Genomic DNA, 18,422 nt, shown 5'->3' with positions numbered 1-18,422 from the left:
CCCATCGCCGCCCCACGAAAATGGAAAGTGCCATGCTCGGGGGCAGGACTTGTAATTTTTGGGCACTTCTGCCATTTTCGTCAGTACGGAGAGGCTCCTGTTGTGGAGAAAATCTAAGCCTACGTTCTGGGTTTTGCAAGCACGGACTGGTTAAGGAAAGTTAGTACTCTGTCTGTTGTGAACAGTTGAAGGGACGTGCCGTTAGATACGATCCACCAGGCATTAGGACATACAGCCCAAAACCAGGCATCACATCGGCACTGAAATTCATCGCCAATCAGAATTTACTTTTATGTAGCTCCGGATTCATTTAGTCAGGTTCTTTGCAACACATGTGGATGGAAATGTTAAATAAAACCATAAAATGCTGATATACTCAGCAAGTCTAGCAGCGTCTGTGGAGAGAAAAACACAGAGTTAAGGTCCTTGATGCTGTCAGACCTGCTGAGAATTTTCAGCATTTTCTGGTTTTATTTAACATTTCCAGCATCTGCAATATTTTTTTTATTGGATGGAAATGTTGCCTTGCACTGTCAATTTTCTCAAACAACACTGTTTGGCAGGTCACCTATAGTGTGGGAGAAGCCATCCACAAAATCCAACCAGCAACATGTTTATGAAATCTGTGTATACTGACCAGGGCTGAAAATTCCAAATACAATTGGGTTTACTTTTCAGTGGTGTAGAGGTTATTAAAGCATCGCGCTATTTTACCAGTGACCTCAGTGCGCATATCTCTCTGTCTCAGATACTTAATTGCTTCCTGTTTTGCTTCTGATCCCAGTTGGGACTTTGAAGAAAGCCTTATGTAACCCCATACTTAAGAGCTGAATTCTGAACTGAAATATCATTTGTGCCCATTTTCAATTAATTAACATTTAGAACTATATTGTGCCTTGGGGCAGACCTACTTAATATACTGCATTAGAACATAAAAACATAAGAGATAGGAGCAGGAGTAGACTATCTGGTCTACCCAGTCTGCTCCGCCATTCATAACCTTGGGCAAATTCTTGCCAAAATGAAAACTTTTTGTCTAGATTAGTTTGTTTGTCTAACCAGCAATGAAGTGGTCATGTAATAAGTTGCAATTCCTCAGTCTTGATTTGAAATATAACTCATTACCCGCTTTGATTGGTGTCACAACAATGTGACTTGTGCATTGATGGTATTAATCTTTAATTTCATCGACATATATTGAACTGTTCAAAAAGGACTTTTAAAAAGCAAGCAAAGACAAATGGCTGCCACAAGTCACCTGCTGATGCCAAGAACTACTTCAAAAGATTTATTGAAACTGTACTGGAGCTCACATTTGCATTTCTATAAGGCTACCTCTCAAGCAGACACAGAAAGTCTACCAGGACAATATCTATGTGGGAAGGTCTTTTTCCTATCTCAACAAGGTGGATAAGAAACATTCAGAAGCTAATGGCCATGGGACAATAGCAACAGTTTGTTCAGACATCAGCTAAGCAAATACCTTCTTGAATCATTATGGGGAGAGAGGTCATGTGACTAGAATAACCAATTTTGAAATTTATTTTAATACAGCATGCAAGCTGCTAAAACAGGAGTCTGGAAGAACGTGTTATTGAGGCAGTAATACTCTCCCATTCCCCTTCTCTCCCAAGTTAATACCCTATCTCTGTTACAGTTTAAAAAAATCCAGCACAGAGATAGTGAATTTCCATCACTAGGCACCACAGGTGCAAAATCATCAACCTCTGGAAAAGATGGGTTATATTTTTTAAATAAATTGTCTCTGACAATTGCAGTTTTACATGGGCTTTAACTCCTGAAATTTCAAGATCACCATGGAGAAAAATCTGCCACGGCCACAGATACCTGCAAAGGACTCATAACAGTGAACTCATGGTTTTTTTTTATCTTTTAGCAAAGAGAGCAACAACCTATTGTATGGCTTGTAATTCTGCATGCTTGTGTGTGTGTATATGTGTGTGTATAAGAGTATCTCATGAAAGTCGAGCGTGAATTTACCTTTTTAAATGTTTTTATACGTTTACCTGAGTTGATTTTTAACTTCTTTTTGTTTTAAACTCAAGAAAGCCTGCCAGACCTTCATCCTTACAAATTCACAAAAACCCTGTTAAGGTCAGACTTGGAGTGGTATCATTTGGGAGTCATTTTTACCCTCCTCACGTGGCCGTAACATTGGCCATTGAGAAAAAGTGGCAAATAGAGAAAAACATTGCACATCCTTATTGAGCTGCTGGAAGGTCAGAGAAGGTAACATCAGAAATCCACAATGGCTGATCCCTCCAAAGACATGCTCATGCTATTCTATATACCCTGGGACTGTTGTTTATTTTATCCCTTCCAATCTAGTCCTACTTTAAAGTTCCATGGGGACCAGCCACTGTCTAGTGTCACAGCCAAATGTTCATGGTTCATATGTGAGCCTAGGTAACGAGTGTCCAAGGATCATTAGAAGATATCACAGCCCAATCCAATTGTGTCCTTATCCTATGCAACTTCCAGTCATTAACAGGAGGTGTCAGCTGTGGCTCAGTTCATAGCACCCTCGCCTTTGAATCAGAGGGTTGTGGGTTCATGTTCCACTCCTGGAAAACCAAGAACTGTGATTGTACTTGAAAGAAGTTGCAATCTGTGACTGTTGGTAACTCGAAAGAGTTTCCAGTCATTAACAGGCAGTAACCATAACTAGGAATTCCAGCTGTATGTTTCCTTTTCCTTGCCCTAGAGTTACTGAGGCCAACTGAAGGAACCTTATCATCACTCTAGCTGAGATCAACTAACACAGAACACCAGGGCTGATTCTGGGATTTTCCTGGTCTACATAGTTTAGTTCTACACTGGTATTGCACATTATGCAGAGTCATCAGGGAGCTGTGGGGAAATGCTTATTGTAAACTGACGGATTCATAATAGCGCAATCCTGCTGTATTAGGCATGGAGTGAGTCCCATTTTTCCAATAGCAAAAGAGAACCTCTGAAAAGAACAATAGAAAAGATGGTTTGCATTGCTAACTCTGTCCATCCTAAGTTATCAGCCATAAAAACTTTAATGGCTCAAGCAATGGCAGCAGTAATAGAGACCAGAAACTTTGATTGCCTATTTCTCCTGGTTGAAGTGAAGTTTGCATGAGTGGATAGGCACGGGAAGAAAACAGAAAGTGCTGGCATGGGGGAGGGGTGGTACAGTGGTGAATAAAAAGAGAAACAATTCAAGCTGTTATTTAAAAACACATATGCACATTTTGAAATAGTAATGCCTGTAAAGCGATTCTATTGCTGACCAAACGACCATAGGGACATATCAATTACCCATCTAATCCTTTTGACTCTTCCAATGTGTCTACTGAAAATCCTCTTCAGAGTGCAGAATGCTCTACTGCCTATATGTTCCACTTTGAAGTTTATTCTCATTTGTTACTTGACCAATTCCATTTTTAAATAGGGTGGCTAGATCTTGCCAGAATCTGTCAGTTTCATGTGTTTTTTATTAGTACTTTACAAACATGAGAACAGCAAAGACCAATCTGGATTCAGGAAATATAGGAGGCAACAACTAAAATAGCTGATGCCAGCAAAAAGGGCTGCAAAAAATTTAAATTACCCGGTGTTTGATACTCTTGCATTCTTGAATGAAACACACTACATAGCTTTCATATGTTACCCGTTAGACCTCCATGGTCACTAGCACACAATGACATTCACAGTTACCCTATGAAGTCTCTATTTCAGTTCTACCCCCACAAAAGATGCCAACTCATCTGGGGTACAGTTGTTGGTAAAGGTGTTGGCTGCTCTCTAGTTTCTTACTTAAGTGGTTATTCTCCATGTTTGAACTAGGACAGTTAGTGGTGACAGGCTACTCAATCATAGGAATTGTTAGTCATAGGATAGCCAAGCTCAACCCTGCCCTCAGCCAACATCCAGAAACATGTGCACACGTTTCACTATAGGTTAACAGTCAGAGCCGAGGAATGGGAACCCTGACTAATCTTTCTCACTTTTCTAGGCCACAGACACTGTGACCAATTATGTTGCCACTACTGCCACACCAGCTGAGCCCAGCTAATTCAGCACAGTGGAGGGATCAAATCTGCTGGTCTGTAAACCTCAAATCCAACCGGCTGGCGCAAGTATCCACTAACCAATTAGGGGAGCAGAACCAGAGGTATTTTAAATTGACTGCCTTAAGTACTGTATTTATTTTCTAGCCTTCACTGACGGCTAAGTGTAATCTTGTTAACTGCTGCGTGAAACGTGAATAATCATCAATCTTGTTTAGCAATGGCAAACTAATATAAAAATTCTCTGCTAGCAAGGAAAGTTCCCTAATGAAAAGGCAGGCCTTTTCAGACTCTTGAGCCCAGGCACTCATAGCTTCCAGGATTAAATGCAGAACAAAGCCTATAAGATTAATCATGTCTCCAAAGAAAATAAATTCATAATGAGATAATTAACAAAGTGGTTAGCTGTCGCATAAATAAGCAAATGCAGAATGTAGGCCAAACAGCTTTACACAGATGCTATTAAATAGTCACTTACAAAGCTATCAGCTCTACCCACATTCTGCTCTCAATTTTATTCTAAATTGGATGAATAGAAATAGATAGGGCGGTTCACTAATTTTCCATAATTTCTCTCCTTTTGGTTACAATTCAGTCAGGAACACCTGCCCAATCACTATATTCTACTTTTCTCATGCTAGGGGTGCGCTTATAGGCTGCCTTGATGAGGGAATAGTCGCTTTGTGAGGGAGTTCATATTTATCTTTTCATGGTGATAGTGATTTCTGTGCATGCATAAAATATCTTACTGTATTGCACATTGAACCTAACCTGCTAACCTGAAATTAATGTAGAATGAGCTATTCACATAGACCCAATTAACACTACTTACACTGTTGTGTAGGGAAATTCATATCCTGTTTACCATATCTTTTTCTTATCTATGAGAAACTAACATACACATATTTCCAATAAAAAAATGGTACCAAAGTATTGGATATTTTCAAAGACTGGACAATAAGTGGTATTTGGGTTCAGGCCAATACTCTCTACAGAGCATGCCAAATGTAATAACATTTCTGACATGATGGCATGTATCGGTCACAATGCTTCTCACTGTCTGTATCTCTGCATGGACTGTAATTTTTGATGACCATGCCTTTGTTGTGAACTTCAGTCAATTGTCAAATGAAGCCAAAGTCAACGCCAAACAGCACTCAATCAATAAGATAATTTTATGAATTTGAGAGTACCAATAACCTGCACATCTTAATCGAGGAGTTATTCACTCACATGACTTGATTTGATAGAGAGATTACTTGGTGAATCCCGAGGTGCCAGATACTGTCTGATCAGTTAGTCAGTCAGCATTAATGTCGCTACTTGTATTGCTAGTGATCAACTCACTTCTGTTTACTTTTTGTTTTCTCCCTCGCTTGCACACAACCATGAAGACACAAAACACAGTTAAACAAGCAAGGTATTGTTACACTGCAAGATTGATTCAGGAGCTCCAAATCAAATAAGGCCGAAAGAGTGGCTTTATTGTCCAATGGCAAGAGCAAATTCAAAAAGGTTATGGCCACTCTCTAGGCTAATCCCACTGAGAGTACGAAGTGATTACTTCCCAGTCTTTAGTCATAATGAAGAAGCTCATCTATGACACAATTACTCAGTAAAATTTATTTGTCTCCCTCCAGCAAAAATTGCTACACCCAGGAAACCTTTCATTGTAACTTGAACTATTAAATCACAGAGTTTTAACGAACTAATTTTAGCCAGAAGAGCTATTAATATTTTTGCTAACACAGTTCCTTATGGTGTGGAATGTGCTGGGCACAGTTGTATGTTGAATGGAATTATTACACAGCTGCTGCTGGTGTGCAGTGCCAGTTTAGCCACCCAAACAAGTAAATGATGCAATGCTGGGGTCACACCCTGCTGATAGCAGGATTCTGTTCCCAATGTATCAGACAAGAGGCAGCCAAGGAAGTCATCCTCACAACTGCAGATCAACTCTTGCCCTGTTGATAATGGAAACAGAAAGCAAAGGTGAGAAACTGGCTGACAGGTTACTTTTACCACTGACTGTCCCTCTTTTAAACGCTTTACCCTTTCTCAACAGGCCAAGGATTGCTCTTTAGAATCCCTAACAATAGCAATTTGAAATAAAATGCACAATCCCACCTCAATGCTACATGGGAAGAAACACAAATTTGAAAATCTTTCCTGAGCCCAACATTTTAGGAATGAATTTTACAATTCAACCAGGTGACTTATTTTTCCTGCTATCTTATTCAATGATAAATGTGATTCACTAAGGAGATTGGATCATTGCGGTGACCTTGGAACTTGCTCCTTACAATTTCTGTGAAATTGGTAATGCAGCTACCAAGGTTGAAATTATGTTATTAAAATAAATGGTATAGGATTACCCAGCCAGTGAATAATATGGATAAACACATAATAATAAAGATAATAATACATTATAATCCCTGTACAGAAAGCTGAACTTGCTAATCAAAGTCCATCACATATAGATACTTAGGTATCAATGTCACTAATCAATACAAAAGTGGGAATTTGTAGCAAACAGAAATCTGCAACCCAATGGCATTTTTGGTACTTTATTAGGAACTTCAGCATTGGTGCAAAGAAAGCATAGGTGTAGGGATAGGAATGGTTTTAATGCTAAGATTGAGAAGAATAATCAAAATTCCAGATATTACAATGAAGCTTTATAGCATTACAACTCAACCAAGCTATGAAAATCCTCCCTTTTAAATTCAAGCTGGTCAGGCAGCTAGATTTTGTGCTTAAATTATGCAAATTTAAACAAAATTAGATCATATGACTAGATCTCAAAGCACCTCTCATAGCTTGCATTGTTACACTGGTATAAAATGCTTATGCGTAAGCAAACGTCAGTTATCCGGCAATATTTACCTTAAGTAGCCAAAGAGAACAACATTGAAAAATGCAAGGGGAGATGAGCTCTGCTCTTACACTAAGGTGGCTGGTACTAACCTTCTTCCAGTTCATCAAGGCTGGTAATCTTCCCAATCCCATCAATGGAAAAGATAATGCGAACTCCCTGTGGCAGGTTCACATTGTCAGACAGGGTTCGGGTCAGGTCTGCCAGTAAAGCGTCAAAGGAACGGAAGCGATCAGCAGATATTGCATACACAATGCCCTTGAAGTACCGATCTCCATTGCGGTAGAAGCGGACCTTCTTGGCTTTCTTCTCAGTGGTAAGGGCCTGCAAGGTTCGGGTGCGGTAGAAACTGCAATGAGCACTGTGCGTGGGGCTGGGTAAACCATTCATCCTTGAACCCTTTGAGTAACGTGTCTTGTCCCTTTCGTCAAAATGGCCAAAATCCAGCTCTTTATCTTGGAACATACTTCGGTTAATTGGTCAGAATTGAAGGTCAAACAAACCTGCAACAGACATAAGGCTCAAGCTCACACACAGCAAGAGTTTGTGAAAATCTAGAAAATCCTTGGTCTCTAAATAGCCTAATGCACAAAACACTTCTCCAATAGCTGGTTCATAATTCTGATTTCGGTGGACGTTTTTCATTCACTGGGAAAATGCATTAAAGTTGGGGAGGGATCACTGGCACCATCTTTATCCCCACACTATATATGTTCTTTCCATACAAAAAGGTTTGGCAATCTTACTCAAAGACCACAGGAGACTGGTGTTAGAAATGGAAATATTACACTGGAGCAATAGATTTCTAATGAGCCACATTGTTGGGATACAGTAGAGGGAGAGCTTTGCTCTGCATTGCATTGCATTTAGCTGTGCTATACCCAGTACTCAATTCCGGATTGGAGAAGGCTTTCCATTCTCCAGAACTGGACTAACTGAACAAAAATAAAGTTCACAAAAAAAAAGGCATTCGAGAACTTCTCTTTTAGTTAATCTTCTATATCAGCCTATATTTAATAACGTTCTAAAGGCCCTTTAATTTTATGAAATGGTTTAATTAAAATAAAGTTCTCTTTTGTTTTCGCCTGTGCAAGATCATTTAGTGATAAGAGGTCATTCATTGATTCAACCATTAATGGCTGATCTTAGACTAAATAGGAAAATTCTGTTGAAACATGTTTTTAATATATAGAAGAAATCAGAAAATTGAATTTGTGATGGGACTGGATCTTTTGAGTGTGGTGATTCCATTTTCAGACACCAAAGAAACTAAACAACCCATAGTCAGTAAACAGACCACAAGCACATTAATCACATTCCCTCCAATGTTATCCACCATAAAACTCCCAAAACAATACACCTACACTACTGAAATAGCTAGACAGAAATCAGTAGATGGAATTCTTTAAATACACATATCATTAATAAACTGAACAGGTAGAAATCAGTTATCATTTAATCCAGGATACACATTCACGATTCCTAGTGTTTACCCCTGCCCTGCACTCTCCCTTAAGAGCTTTTTTTCCTCATGAGAATAATTTGCCCTCATGTGAATGTCATTTCATGAAATTGGAACATTACAGCAATCCTCTTTGAAAATGAATGGACTTTCATTTATCATATAGTCCCAAGGGCATACTGTACATTTCAACACACTATACAATCAATTACCTTTGAAGTCCAGCCACTATTGTTATGTAGGCAAACATAGCAGCCAATTTGAATGGTCCCACAAACAGCAGCTGATATGAATGACCATTAATCTGCCTATTGTAATGATGGTTGAGAGATGAACATTAACCAGGTCACCAGGAGAAATCCCTTATTTTACATCCCTGAACAGACCAACACCACACGACAGAGTCTTAGTGGCACTTCATCCAACAATATTGAATCCCCTCTGCATTGAAAGGAAGGGTCACCCTAGTTTATCCGCTCAGCTCCTGAAGTCACTCAGAGATGAGAATGCTAATACTGAGCCAAGCTGATGCTTAAAAATACATTTAGAAAACAAAGAACTGATGAGTCAATCTAATAATCTGATAGTCAATGCACTAGACTTACCTACAGGGTATATCGCTTTAGTGTAATATCATCGCGACGAAAATAGCCCTGGCCTCTTCTGGACTCATCCAACCCCTAAATGCACTAATGTTCCTTTAACCAACTTCCATTTAACGGAGCCATACATACAGTATTGAACGCACTGGACTTTGACTGGGATTGGAAATCGGTATTGAATACATGTAGATGTCATCTGAAATTCCCCTCAATTTTTTTCCCCTGTCCTAAAGGGATAGATTGATACATGGGTTTCACTGGTACCTCATCTAAGTGGTCAACCTTCAGCTGTGCCTAGAGAATGGGCATGCAAATACATTAATGGGATGGCATAAAATACCTGTTCCTCCACTCACCCAATTTACACTTTCCAACTGACATTAGATTGAGGACCCTGGTTGATGTTTCTCCCTCTCTAGGTTGGGAACATTGATGTTAATTGGTGCTATGCTGAAATATTTTTTAAAATACAGATCAGAGATTGAACGGGGACCTTCTTGGTTTGGGTGGCTCACATCCATTCTTGGCTAAATTTTCAGCAGATTAAAACCCAAGTTGTTAATGATCCATCGGACAATGAAAATCGACCCGTACCATTATTAATGAATTGCTAATGTAGCTCACAGTCAATGATTCAAAAACTACTAAACCTCTTAAAATATGGTCAGAACAACTACATGATTTTAATGTAAACTTTCTAATTCCGAAGGCATGCTTTCATGTGGGAATGACTTCATGATCAATTCACGTTCATGGGTAGAAAATATTTTCTTTGTGACACCTGACCGGGCTCAGAAGTGAAGGGGGTTTGATGAGTCCTATCCCGCTCCAGAATCACTAAAATCACGAACACACAATCTGGTAATAGCGGTTCGTTCAGGTTTGCCTTAGGCTAGCTATTGTGAGAAGCGGCAATGTCACGTTGGTGCAGCAGAGGTGCTGTTTCGAGATTGAAAATGGAGGGGACTTGGTAGGGCAGTGTAGAAATGCTGACCTGTGCTAAACCAGACCCAGGGACTGATTGCGGGTGACACTGCCTAAGGGAGGTAGCACAAAGTACCAAACTGACACCCTCCACTATAAAAAAAATGAAAAATGTAGTCATTCTCGCTCCAACCCTGCAAACCGGCAAGTGATCCTCAAAAGTGGCCCAACACTTGGAACACAATTCTTTTTTTTTTAAAATCGCGAAAGCCATCCTTTTGTTCGTTTAATCGCAGTCACAATTAGAAAGCAGAAACACCAGCAGCAATTTATCCTGACCCCGTGCCTCAAGGTAACAATTTCTGGGGAGGGGCTTCTCCCTGCTATGCACTGTGAATCTGATATAACGGTTTACCAATAAAATGTATTATTCACGAACGGCTCTGAAAAGAAAAGGTAAGTAAACACACCGTGTGGAAGGCTCATATTAAACACTTGTTACAAAGGAGCGATAAATGAATCAGTAAAAAGCCGCCTGAACAGTTACTGTCAAAGGCATCTTAACAAAGGGAATGCATTACTGCGATTTACTAAACATCGCATAGTCAAAGAAAAAATATGCAACGCTCATTGAAAGATCTGTACGTTTAGACACACTTTCATATTCAATGGTAACAATAAAGTGCAGCGGTCTACTTGAAGGGAAGGTACGTACTATTGTCTATTAATGCCAGTCTGCAATATGTATTTACAATTGATTGAATGGGAAATGTTAATTCTTATCAGCTAATCCAATAAAATTCTATGGAATGGCTATTTAGAAGGTGAGAAAATACCGGGCATCTGGGAATGAACACGAACTGTACAATAGAATTTGAGAAATCTTATCGTCTCCATATATCAATTGCAGAGACACTGAATAAATCATTTCTCAATTCACATCGAGTCAATACCTTACTGCAGAATGTCAACCCCGAGCTCGATAAAAGTGCTACAACAATAGTGCACGTATATCTATATAGAGATAGGAATAGATTGCGATTTTTTTCCCCCTCCGTTTTTTTACTTAAGCAAAGGAGCAACTCACCAAATTGTGTGCTGTGTGGACAGGGTGTGGATGCAGAGAGAAAGAGACAATCCAAGTCTGCTTTTGTTGTCTGCGCTCGGGCTAGCCAGACCCACCACTGTGGAAATGTTGGATTCCTCGGGTCCTAGTGCCAGTCAAGATCGTCATCCACCGAAACAACCCGAGTTGTAGCAAGGGGATCCTGCCTTGTTCCGTGTACCAGCGCCACGCATGGGTCGAATAAAATGTTGTTTTTTTAAAAAAACACAAAACAGTACACAAAATAGACGTAATTCTACCAGTTAGTACATTGGGTTAATTGTTGTATCGTAATATTGTATAATTAAACAGAAGGAGACAGTTGGTGGACGATGCCTCCAGAATAATCATATTTCCTCCGTTTGAAAATAACCCTGATGGGTTCGATTCTAAATGAGGGGATTGCAGCTGATATTTTAGAAGGAAAGGCCTCAGAACATTTCAAGGTGCTTCATGTGAGATGACTTTCAGCTGCAGTGACCTGTAGACAATAATGTCTTATCATTTTTGCTGAACACTTTAAAGTCAAGGGGGTTCTCCTTATTCGGAATAATCACAGTCAGTGAACAGGTTCTGGTCCCGCCCGCCCCAAATAATACTGCGCCTCACTTTGCCAATGAGCCGAGCTGTAACAGGACAGCATTTCTTGAAATGGCTACTGGCCTTTGGCCAAAGACACCTGAGGCAGTTTTGCGCCATATTTAAAAATGTTTACCCGGTGACATTTCATGCGGATAATGGAAGGTTTGTAATTCCGCCCCCCCAAGCGGATGGTGGGGAGTTTAGTGTCTAACCAGTTTGTTTGGTGGGGGCTCCTGCAATGCTCACACTTGCCTTTGATTTGTTGGGTTCGTTAGTAAATTTGCGACGGGGGACCTTTAAAAAAATAAACATGACAGGACCTGTCCCACACTGATTCACCGCCCCTCCTTCTCCCAGATGTACATAGTGACCCCAAATCCTCCGTGCTCGCTCGCCTTCCGCCGAGCGCTGGAATTTCCGAGGCGAACCGGTGGGCTTTGGGACCCTGGAGGAGCCCTGTAGTCAGCCGAGAGGGGGGAGACTGGGGACCAAATGTTAAGGAGTCTGCAGCGCAGCGGATTAAACACTAATTGTAATGTAGGTGTGACCACCGTCTTAAACCATCTCCCCACCACGTGTCAAGATTCTGCACCTTAATTTTAGAGAAAAATAGATTTACATGATCACAATTCGAAAAGAAAAAGAAGCATTAGCAATGCCTAATTCGCTCAGAGAAATGGGGCTCCTTCCTTGCCTGTTTAATATCTCACCAAAAAATCTCTGGCTGCAGCAAAGGGAGTGGAGATTTTTCTGTTTTTAGTTTCAACCAACGAGGCCCTAAAAGGGGTCCCTACTCATTCTCCCGGCGGTTAATATATATATATATATTTTATACAAATCTGTTCCTGAATGAAGTTATGAATTTCATTGTGCTGTGCTTTTTTCCGAACAATTAGATAGATGGCCCAACATTAACCAGCCTTTTAAAATGTGTTTTGACGTTTTTTTTATAAGATGAGCCTCTCCGGCAGTTGTGATGTTTAATCGTTGCTTCCAGCCTCGTGTCCATTTTCATTTAAACCGATGGTTCTGTTCTCTCGTGTTTAATCTTAATGTTAATATTAATGCCAACATTTGAATCAAATTCGTCATTTCTCTGAGGTAATTTCCAGAATTATGCAAATCACCACACGTTACAAATCACAGAATTAGACGTAACAGCCATTGCTCTCACTCTGAAATGATTATTGATCTAACTCTCCGTGACAAAGGAGCAAAATAACAGTCACTCAAGACCCTCAGAAGAATGGGTTTACAATAACTGCTTTAATGTTAGTAAATCTCATCATTTCTGCACAACTGAGGATACGAGAAGGAGCTAAAACACTCCTGAGTTTCCCTAATCGAGATTACATCCATCTATTGTGAAGGTGCTTCGGCCGTGAGCTGAGACAACCTGTTCAGACGGTAGAGGGTCATCTTTCACTTGGATTGTGGTAAATCCTCACAATCACAGTGGCCATGCCCCAGGACAGCCCCGTGAAATCACCAAAAGTCGGATGTTCATTTCAAACCCCCAGGAGGAATGGCAGAGCTGTCACCCCTGTCTGGCGCAACCCAGCTTTGTTCTTATCGGTCTCAAGATAGCAGAGCACTGTAAGCGTGCAGCTGTGTCCTCTCAGTACAAGGGCCTCTTAAACTGTAGAAAGTTCAGATCAAACATGTAACAGGAATTTAAACTCTCCGACCAGGAAATATGGTTCGAACCACTTTGGGGGCCACAATGACGAGAGAGTACATTGAGTGGAATTGATGCACTAGGCTGGGGGTCTCTTAAATGCTCTTGTAGAAAACATGTTGGATCATCTGGGAATGGTTTTGTGAAATCTTACAGTCATAGGTGGAAGGGCTCCACTAGAACCATAGTCAGGCATTCCTAAATTATGTGACTGATGGAAGACAGAAGCGGTCGCCTCACGCTGATTATCGTGTTCATTGTCATGGATTGGGGCATCTAACTATATTACTTAAGCAATATAGACAGTGGACTATAGGTCTAAATATAGGATGTAAATGTGTTGGAAGCAGTTCAGAGAAGGTTTACCAGGCTAATACCTAGAATGGGTGGGTTGTCTTATGAGGAAAGGTTGGACAGACTAGGCTTGCATCTGCTGCAGTTTAGAAGAGTAAGAGGAGATTTGATTGAAACATATAAGATCCTGAAGGGTCTTGACAGGGTGGATGTGCAGAGGATGTTTCCTCTTGCGGGAGAATCTAGAATTAGGGGTCACTGTTTAAAAATAACGGGTTGCCCATTTAAAACAGAGATGAGGCGAAATGTTTTCACTCAGAAGGTCATGAGTCTTTGGAACTCTTCCTGAAAATGTGGTGTCTTTGAATATTTTTAAGGCAGATGTGGATAGATTCTTGGTAAGCAAGGGGGTGATAGGTTATCGGGGGTAGGTAGGATGCAGATTTCAGGTTACCATCAGATCAGCCATGATCTTATTAAATGACGGAGCAGGCTCGAGGGGCTGAATGGCCTACTCCTGCTCCTTGTTCATATGTTCATATTTGTTCGTATGTTAAAACTTCCCTTGTATGGCAGTGAACCATTAAAGTATTTGTAAGTTTTTTTCTGTCCACCATTTTAAATAGTTCACTGCTCCATTTAAAATAAATGAATAAACAGTTCCATTAAAATAGTGGATGTAAGATTGTCATATAGATGTCAACTGTAGTGGTAGCACTGCTGCCTCTCAGTTAGAGGGTTGTGGGTTCAAATCCCTCTCAAGAGACTGGAGCAATCTAGATGAACATTTCAATGCAGTGCTGGGTGAGGTTCCCTCTTTCAAATGAGATGTTAGAATGAGATCCAGTCTACCCTCTGAAGTGGATGCTAAAGATGTAATGGCAATATTTTGAAGAAGATCAGCTGAATTTTCCTTGTTCGATATATATCCCTCAACTAACACCTACACACAGGTCATCATCACACTGCTGTTTGTAGGAGCTTGCTGTGTGCAAATTGGCTGCTGTGCTTCCTGCATTACAACAGTGAGTACATTTCAAGAGTACTTCATTAGCTTTGAAGTGTTTTGGGACATACTGAGGTGATAAAAGACACTATATAAATGCAAGGTTAGCTTTCCTTTCATTCCTCAATATGGCCAGCTGTGATTTCAGCCTTATTTATATATGAGCACTTGTCATGGAGTTACTCACAAGGAGTCAAAGCTTAAGTGTTGTATTCAGACAAAACAGGGTGAGAGAACAATAATTGGACCATGGTGCAGAGATGCAATTCATCCCACTTTTAAAAGTCATATGTTCTATTTGTATTTTTGTATTATACTATTAGCTATTTACAGCTAAATAACAAAACCTGGGCAATTTAAGAACCAAAAGAAGATTTGATTGCCTTGTGGCAGTTTCCTTTAGTGCAGATTGATCGGCTGCGAGGTGTGAGACAGAGCTGCTGCAGCATCACAACTGTTGGGAGGGAGTGAATAGTCTTTCCGTAATAATGGGAACATAGGATTTTTTAAATTGGAAAATTGACACAAACCGCGAGAACAGGAAATTAGATTTTCAAGAGGAAATGTGGGTTCTCCTAGATACGGTCAACAAAAATTTATAAAATGCCTTTATAGGAATAAGAGTATGCCATTCAGCTCCTCAAGTCTGTTATACCATTCAATTAGATCATGACTGATGTGTATCTCAACTCCATATCCCTTGATACCCTGATCTATCGATCTTAATTAGATCCATCACACAGCATACCAAACATAAGGGAATGCAAACCAACATAGAAAAATGGGCACTAAGCCAAAAAGAGAGATATTAGGCGAGGTGGTCAAACACTTAGTCAAAGAGAAGCATTTTTAGGATGGCCTTAAAGAAAGAGAGGGGTTTGGAGGAATGGAGGGATTTAGGGGGTGTGGATCTATTGAGATGAAGGAATGCTCTCAATAATGGAACAAGACACAAGAGACTAGATTAACAAAAATGAAGAGCTGAGGAGGGGATTGCAGGGTGGGAGGAGGTGACAGAGTTAGAAAAGGATTTATATATGAAGATGAGAATTTTAAATTTAAGGCAATTGGTGGATCTTAGCTAACTTAGCTCAATCAGGATGAGGTCCTATTCCCCCATGAGAACCTGAGGGAACTAACAGAAGGGATAGTGTTTTGCAGGGCTACATCTTTACATTGTCACTGTTCTCAGTTGTACTCCTTCCATACATCATGCACAATTTTCCCTATTATGGACTCTATTTAATCTCCTGAGAGAATATTATGCATAAATACTGTTTGAACTCCAAAGATAACCAACTAAAAGTCTGGATATCTTTCAATTCCAAATGTCTACTCTTCAATCTTGTCCAAATGCCTAACACACACAACTCCTACTTGCAATAACGGGTGTTTGATGTGGAGTAGTCATTTACCTGTATAGTTAGCTCCTAAACCTCAAACCTATAATTAAATAGTTCTTTATCCAATAGTGCTTTTAAATTCATGAACCATGTAAGCAATCCAGTAGCAAATAACATACACACCTTCTCCAGTGAAAACCGAAACGATTAGTAAGAAATATTCTTTTGACTGTAATACTAATTGGTCCTTTGGCTTGTTCCTCATTTTGCAGTAGCTAATTCATGAACACCCTAGATCATATTAACAGAGTGAGGCAGAAATAATGCAATGTAACTTTGTGAGTTTTGTTACCTTAATTAAGGAATCTTTCCTGCCTCTAAATCTCACTTAGAAAATAGAGACATCTAACTTGATGCATTTCTCATGATAAACTCTAATATAAAAGGGGACTATTACTAAGGCAGACGCTGGTTTCAAGGTACAGGACTAAAACCATTTAGTGATCACAAGAAAAAGTGATTTTAAACTTTCCTTTATAAACTTTCTTTTCTTTTATTCCTGCACTGCTGCACCACCAGTTTAGGCCTGTCTATTAGTAAAGAGTAGTAGGCTGAAGACTTAATAGAATCAATGGTTATCAGTAGCATTTTGTCTTGGATGTCAACTGGCAGGTATGAGTGATTCAAAGATACATTATTAACTGAGTACATAGTGACAGCAGATATTTTTCTGTTAACTTATACTCAATATAATCATTATTAAGGTAGATCGCACATGGTGAGAGGACAGCATAGCCTTGATTGGCTGAAAGAGCTTTGCTCATGCCATGTTTTGGGCTAAATAGGGAAGGAGCAAAGTAGTCAACGCTCAAGACCATAGTTCCAAACATTAAATTCTCAAAATAAGTAAGAATATCAATATTTCTCTAATGAAATAGTGCATTCAGGACAGGTCAATTGGCAGATAGAGACCCATGTTTCCAGACATGAATTTGTAGGAGCTGCATGCACGGCACATTAGCATATCTGTTATTATGGGTGCAAATTTACTGAGATAAATTCATCAACTGTTCTACACAGTGGATAGGTGGTGGTCCTGATCTGCTGAACGCTTGTTCTAATGGATTCTACATGTAACTAGCATGTAACTATGTCATGAACACTGTGCTAAATGGAATCGATTCAGAACAGATCTCGCAGCTCAAAACTGAGCATCCGTGAGGTACAGTGGGCCATCAGCTGCTGCAGAATTGTACTTGATCACAATCTGTATTGAATATGGTCCAGTACATTCCTCACCATTACCATAAGGCCAAGGGATCAACCCTGGTTCAATAAGGAGTGCAAGAGAGGATGCCAGGAGCAGCAACAGACATACCTGAAATGAGGTGCCAACCTGGTGAAGCTACAGTGCAAGACTACTTGCATGCCAACTAGAAAAGTAACATGTGATAGACAGAGCTGAGCAATCCAACCAAAGGATCAGATCAAAGGTCTGATCCTGAGGCTCTACGAGGAAAACCATCCTCAAGGATAGAGAAGCCTAGTTCATCAGTACAAAAGACAAGGCTGGAGCATTTACAGCCATCTGCAGCCAGAGTGCCAGGTGAACCATTCTGGCCCCCTCTTAAGACCCCCAGCATCACTGATGCCAATCTTCAGTCAATTTGATTCATTCCACATGATATCAAGAAATGGCTGAAGGCATTTTGAATAATAAAGGCTGTGGACCTTGACAAGATCCCGACAGTAGTACTGAAGACATATGCTCCAAAACTAGCCATGTCCCTGGCCAAGATGTTCCAGTACAGCTACAGCACTGGCATCTACCTGACAATGTGGAAAATTGCCCAGGTATGTCCTGTCCATAAAAAAACCAGAACAAATCCAATCCGGCAATTACTGTTCCATCAATCTACACTTGATATAAGCAGAGCGATGGAAGGTGTGGTTCACAGTGCTATCAAGTGGCACTTGTGCATCAATAACGTGCTCACTGATACTCAGTTTTGGTGATGTAGTTCCTAGTCAGGATGGTGTGTAGTTTGGAGGGAAACTTGCAAGTGGTGGTATTCCCATGCCTCTGCTGCCCTTGTCCTTTGAGGTGGCAGAGGTCATGGGTTTTGCAGGTGCTCGAAGTGACTGGCAAGTTGCTGCAGTGATTCTTTGATATGGTACACACTGCTGCCACTGTTTGTTGGTGGTGGAGGGAGTAAATGTTTAAGATGGTGGATGAGGTGCCAATCAAGCATCTGACCTTATTATAGCCTTGGTCCAACATGGACAAAATAACTACATTTCAGAGGTGAGTTAAGAGTGACTGCCCTTGACATCAAGGCAGCATCTGATCGAATGTGGCATCAAGAGCTCTAGCAAAGTTGAGGTCAATGGGAATCATACCTAGCACAAAGGAAGATGGTTGTTGGAGGCCAATCATCTCAGCCCTAGAACATCACTGCAGAAGTGTCCTAGGCCCGACCATTCCAGCTG

At 40.4% G+C, this 18,422-nt stretch overlaps 1 protein-coding gene across 2 annotated transcripts in view; it reads right to left on the bottom strand.

Moving 5' to 3' along the window:
• LOC144683926 (neuronal migration protein doublecortin-like) overlaps positions 1-11,130 on the bottom strand; it is a 173,098-nt gene extending 161,968 nt beyond the window's left edge. For both annotated transcript variants that reach the window (XM_078547507.1, XM_078547508.1), the window contains exons 1-2: positions 11,012-11,130; positions 7,029-7,439 (exon numbers count right to left, since the gene is read on the bottom strand). In XM_078547507.1, the coding sequence (XP_078403633.1) occupies positions 7,029-7,401 (373 nt within the window). In that variant the 5' untranslated portion in view covers positions 7,402-7,439; positions 11,012-11,130. The remainder of the gene's footprint in view (positions 1-7,028; positions 7,440-11,011) is intronic.
• Between the last annotated feature and the right edge of the window lie 7,292 nt (positions 11,131-18,422).

The sequence above is a fragment of the Cetorhinus maximus genome, chromosome 8 (assembly GCF_964194155.1).
Source record: "Cetorhinus maximus chromosome 8, sCetMax3.hap1.1, whole genome shotgun sequence".
NCBI classification, from domain to species: domain Eukaryota; kingdom Metazoa; phylum Chordata; class Chondrichthyes; order Lamniformes; family Cetorhinidae; genus Cetorhinus; species Cetorhinus maximus.
Note: the sequence above shows the minus strand (reverse complement) of the source record. Positions and strands in the feature narration are given on the sequence as shown.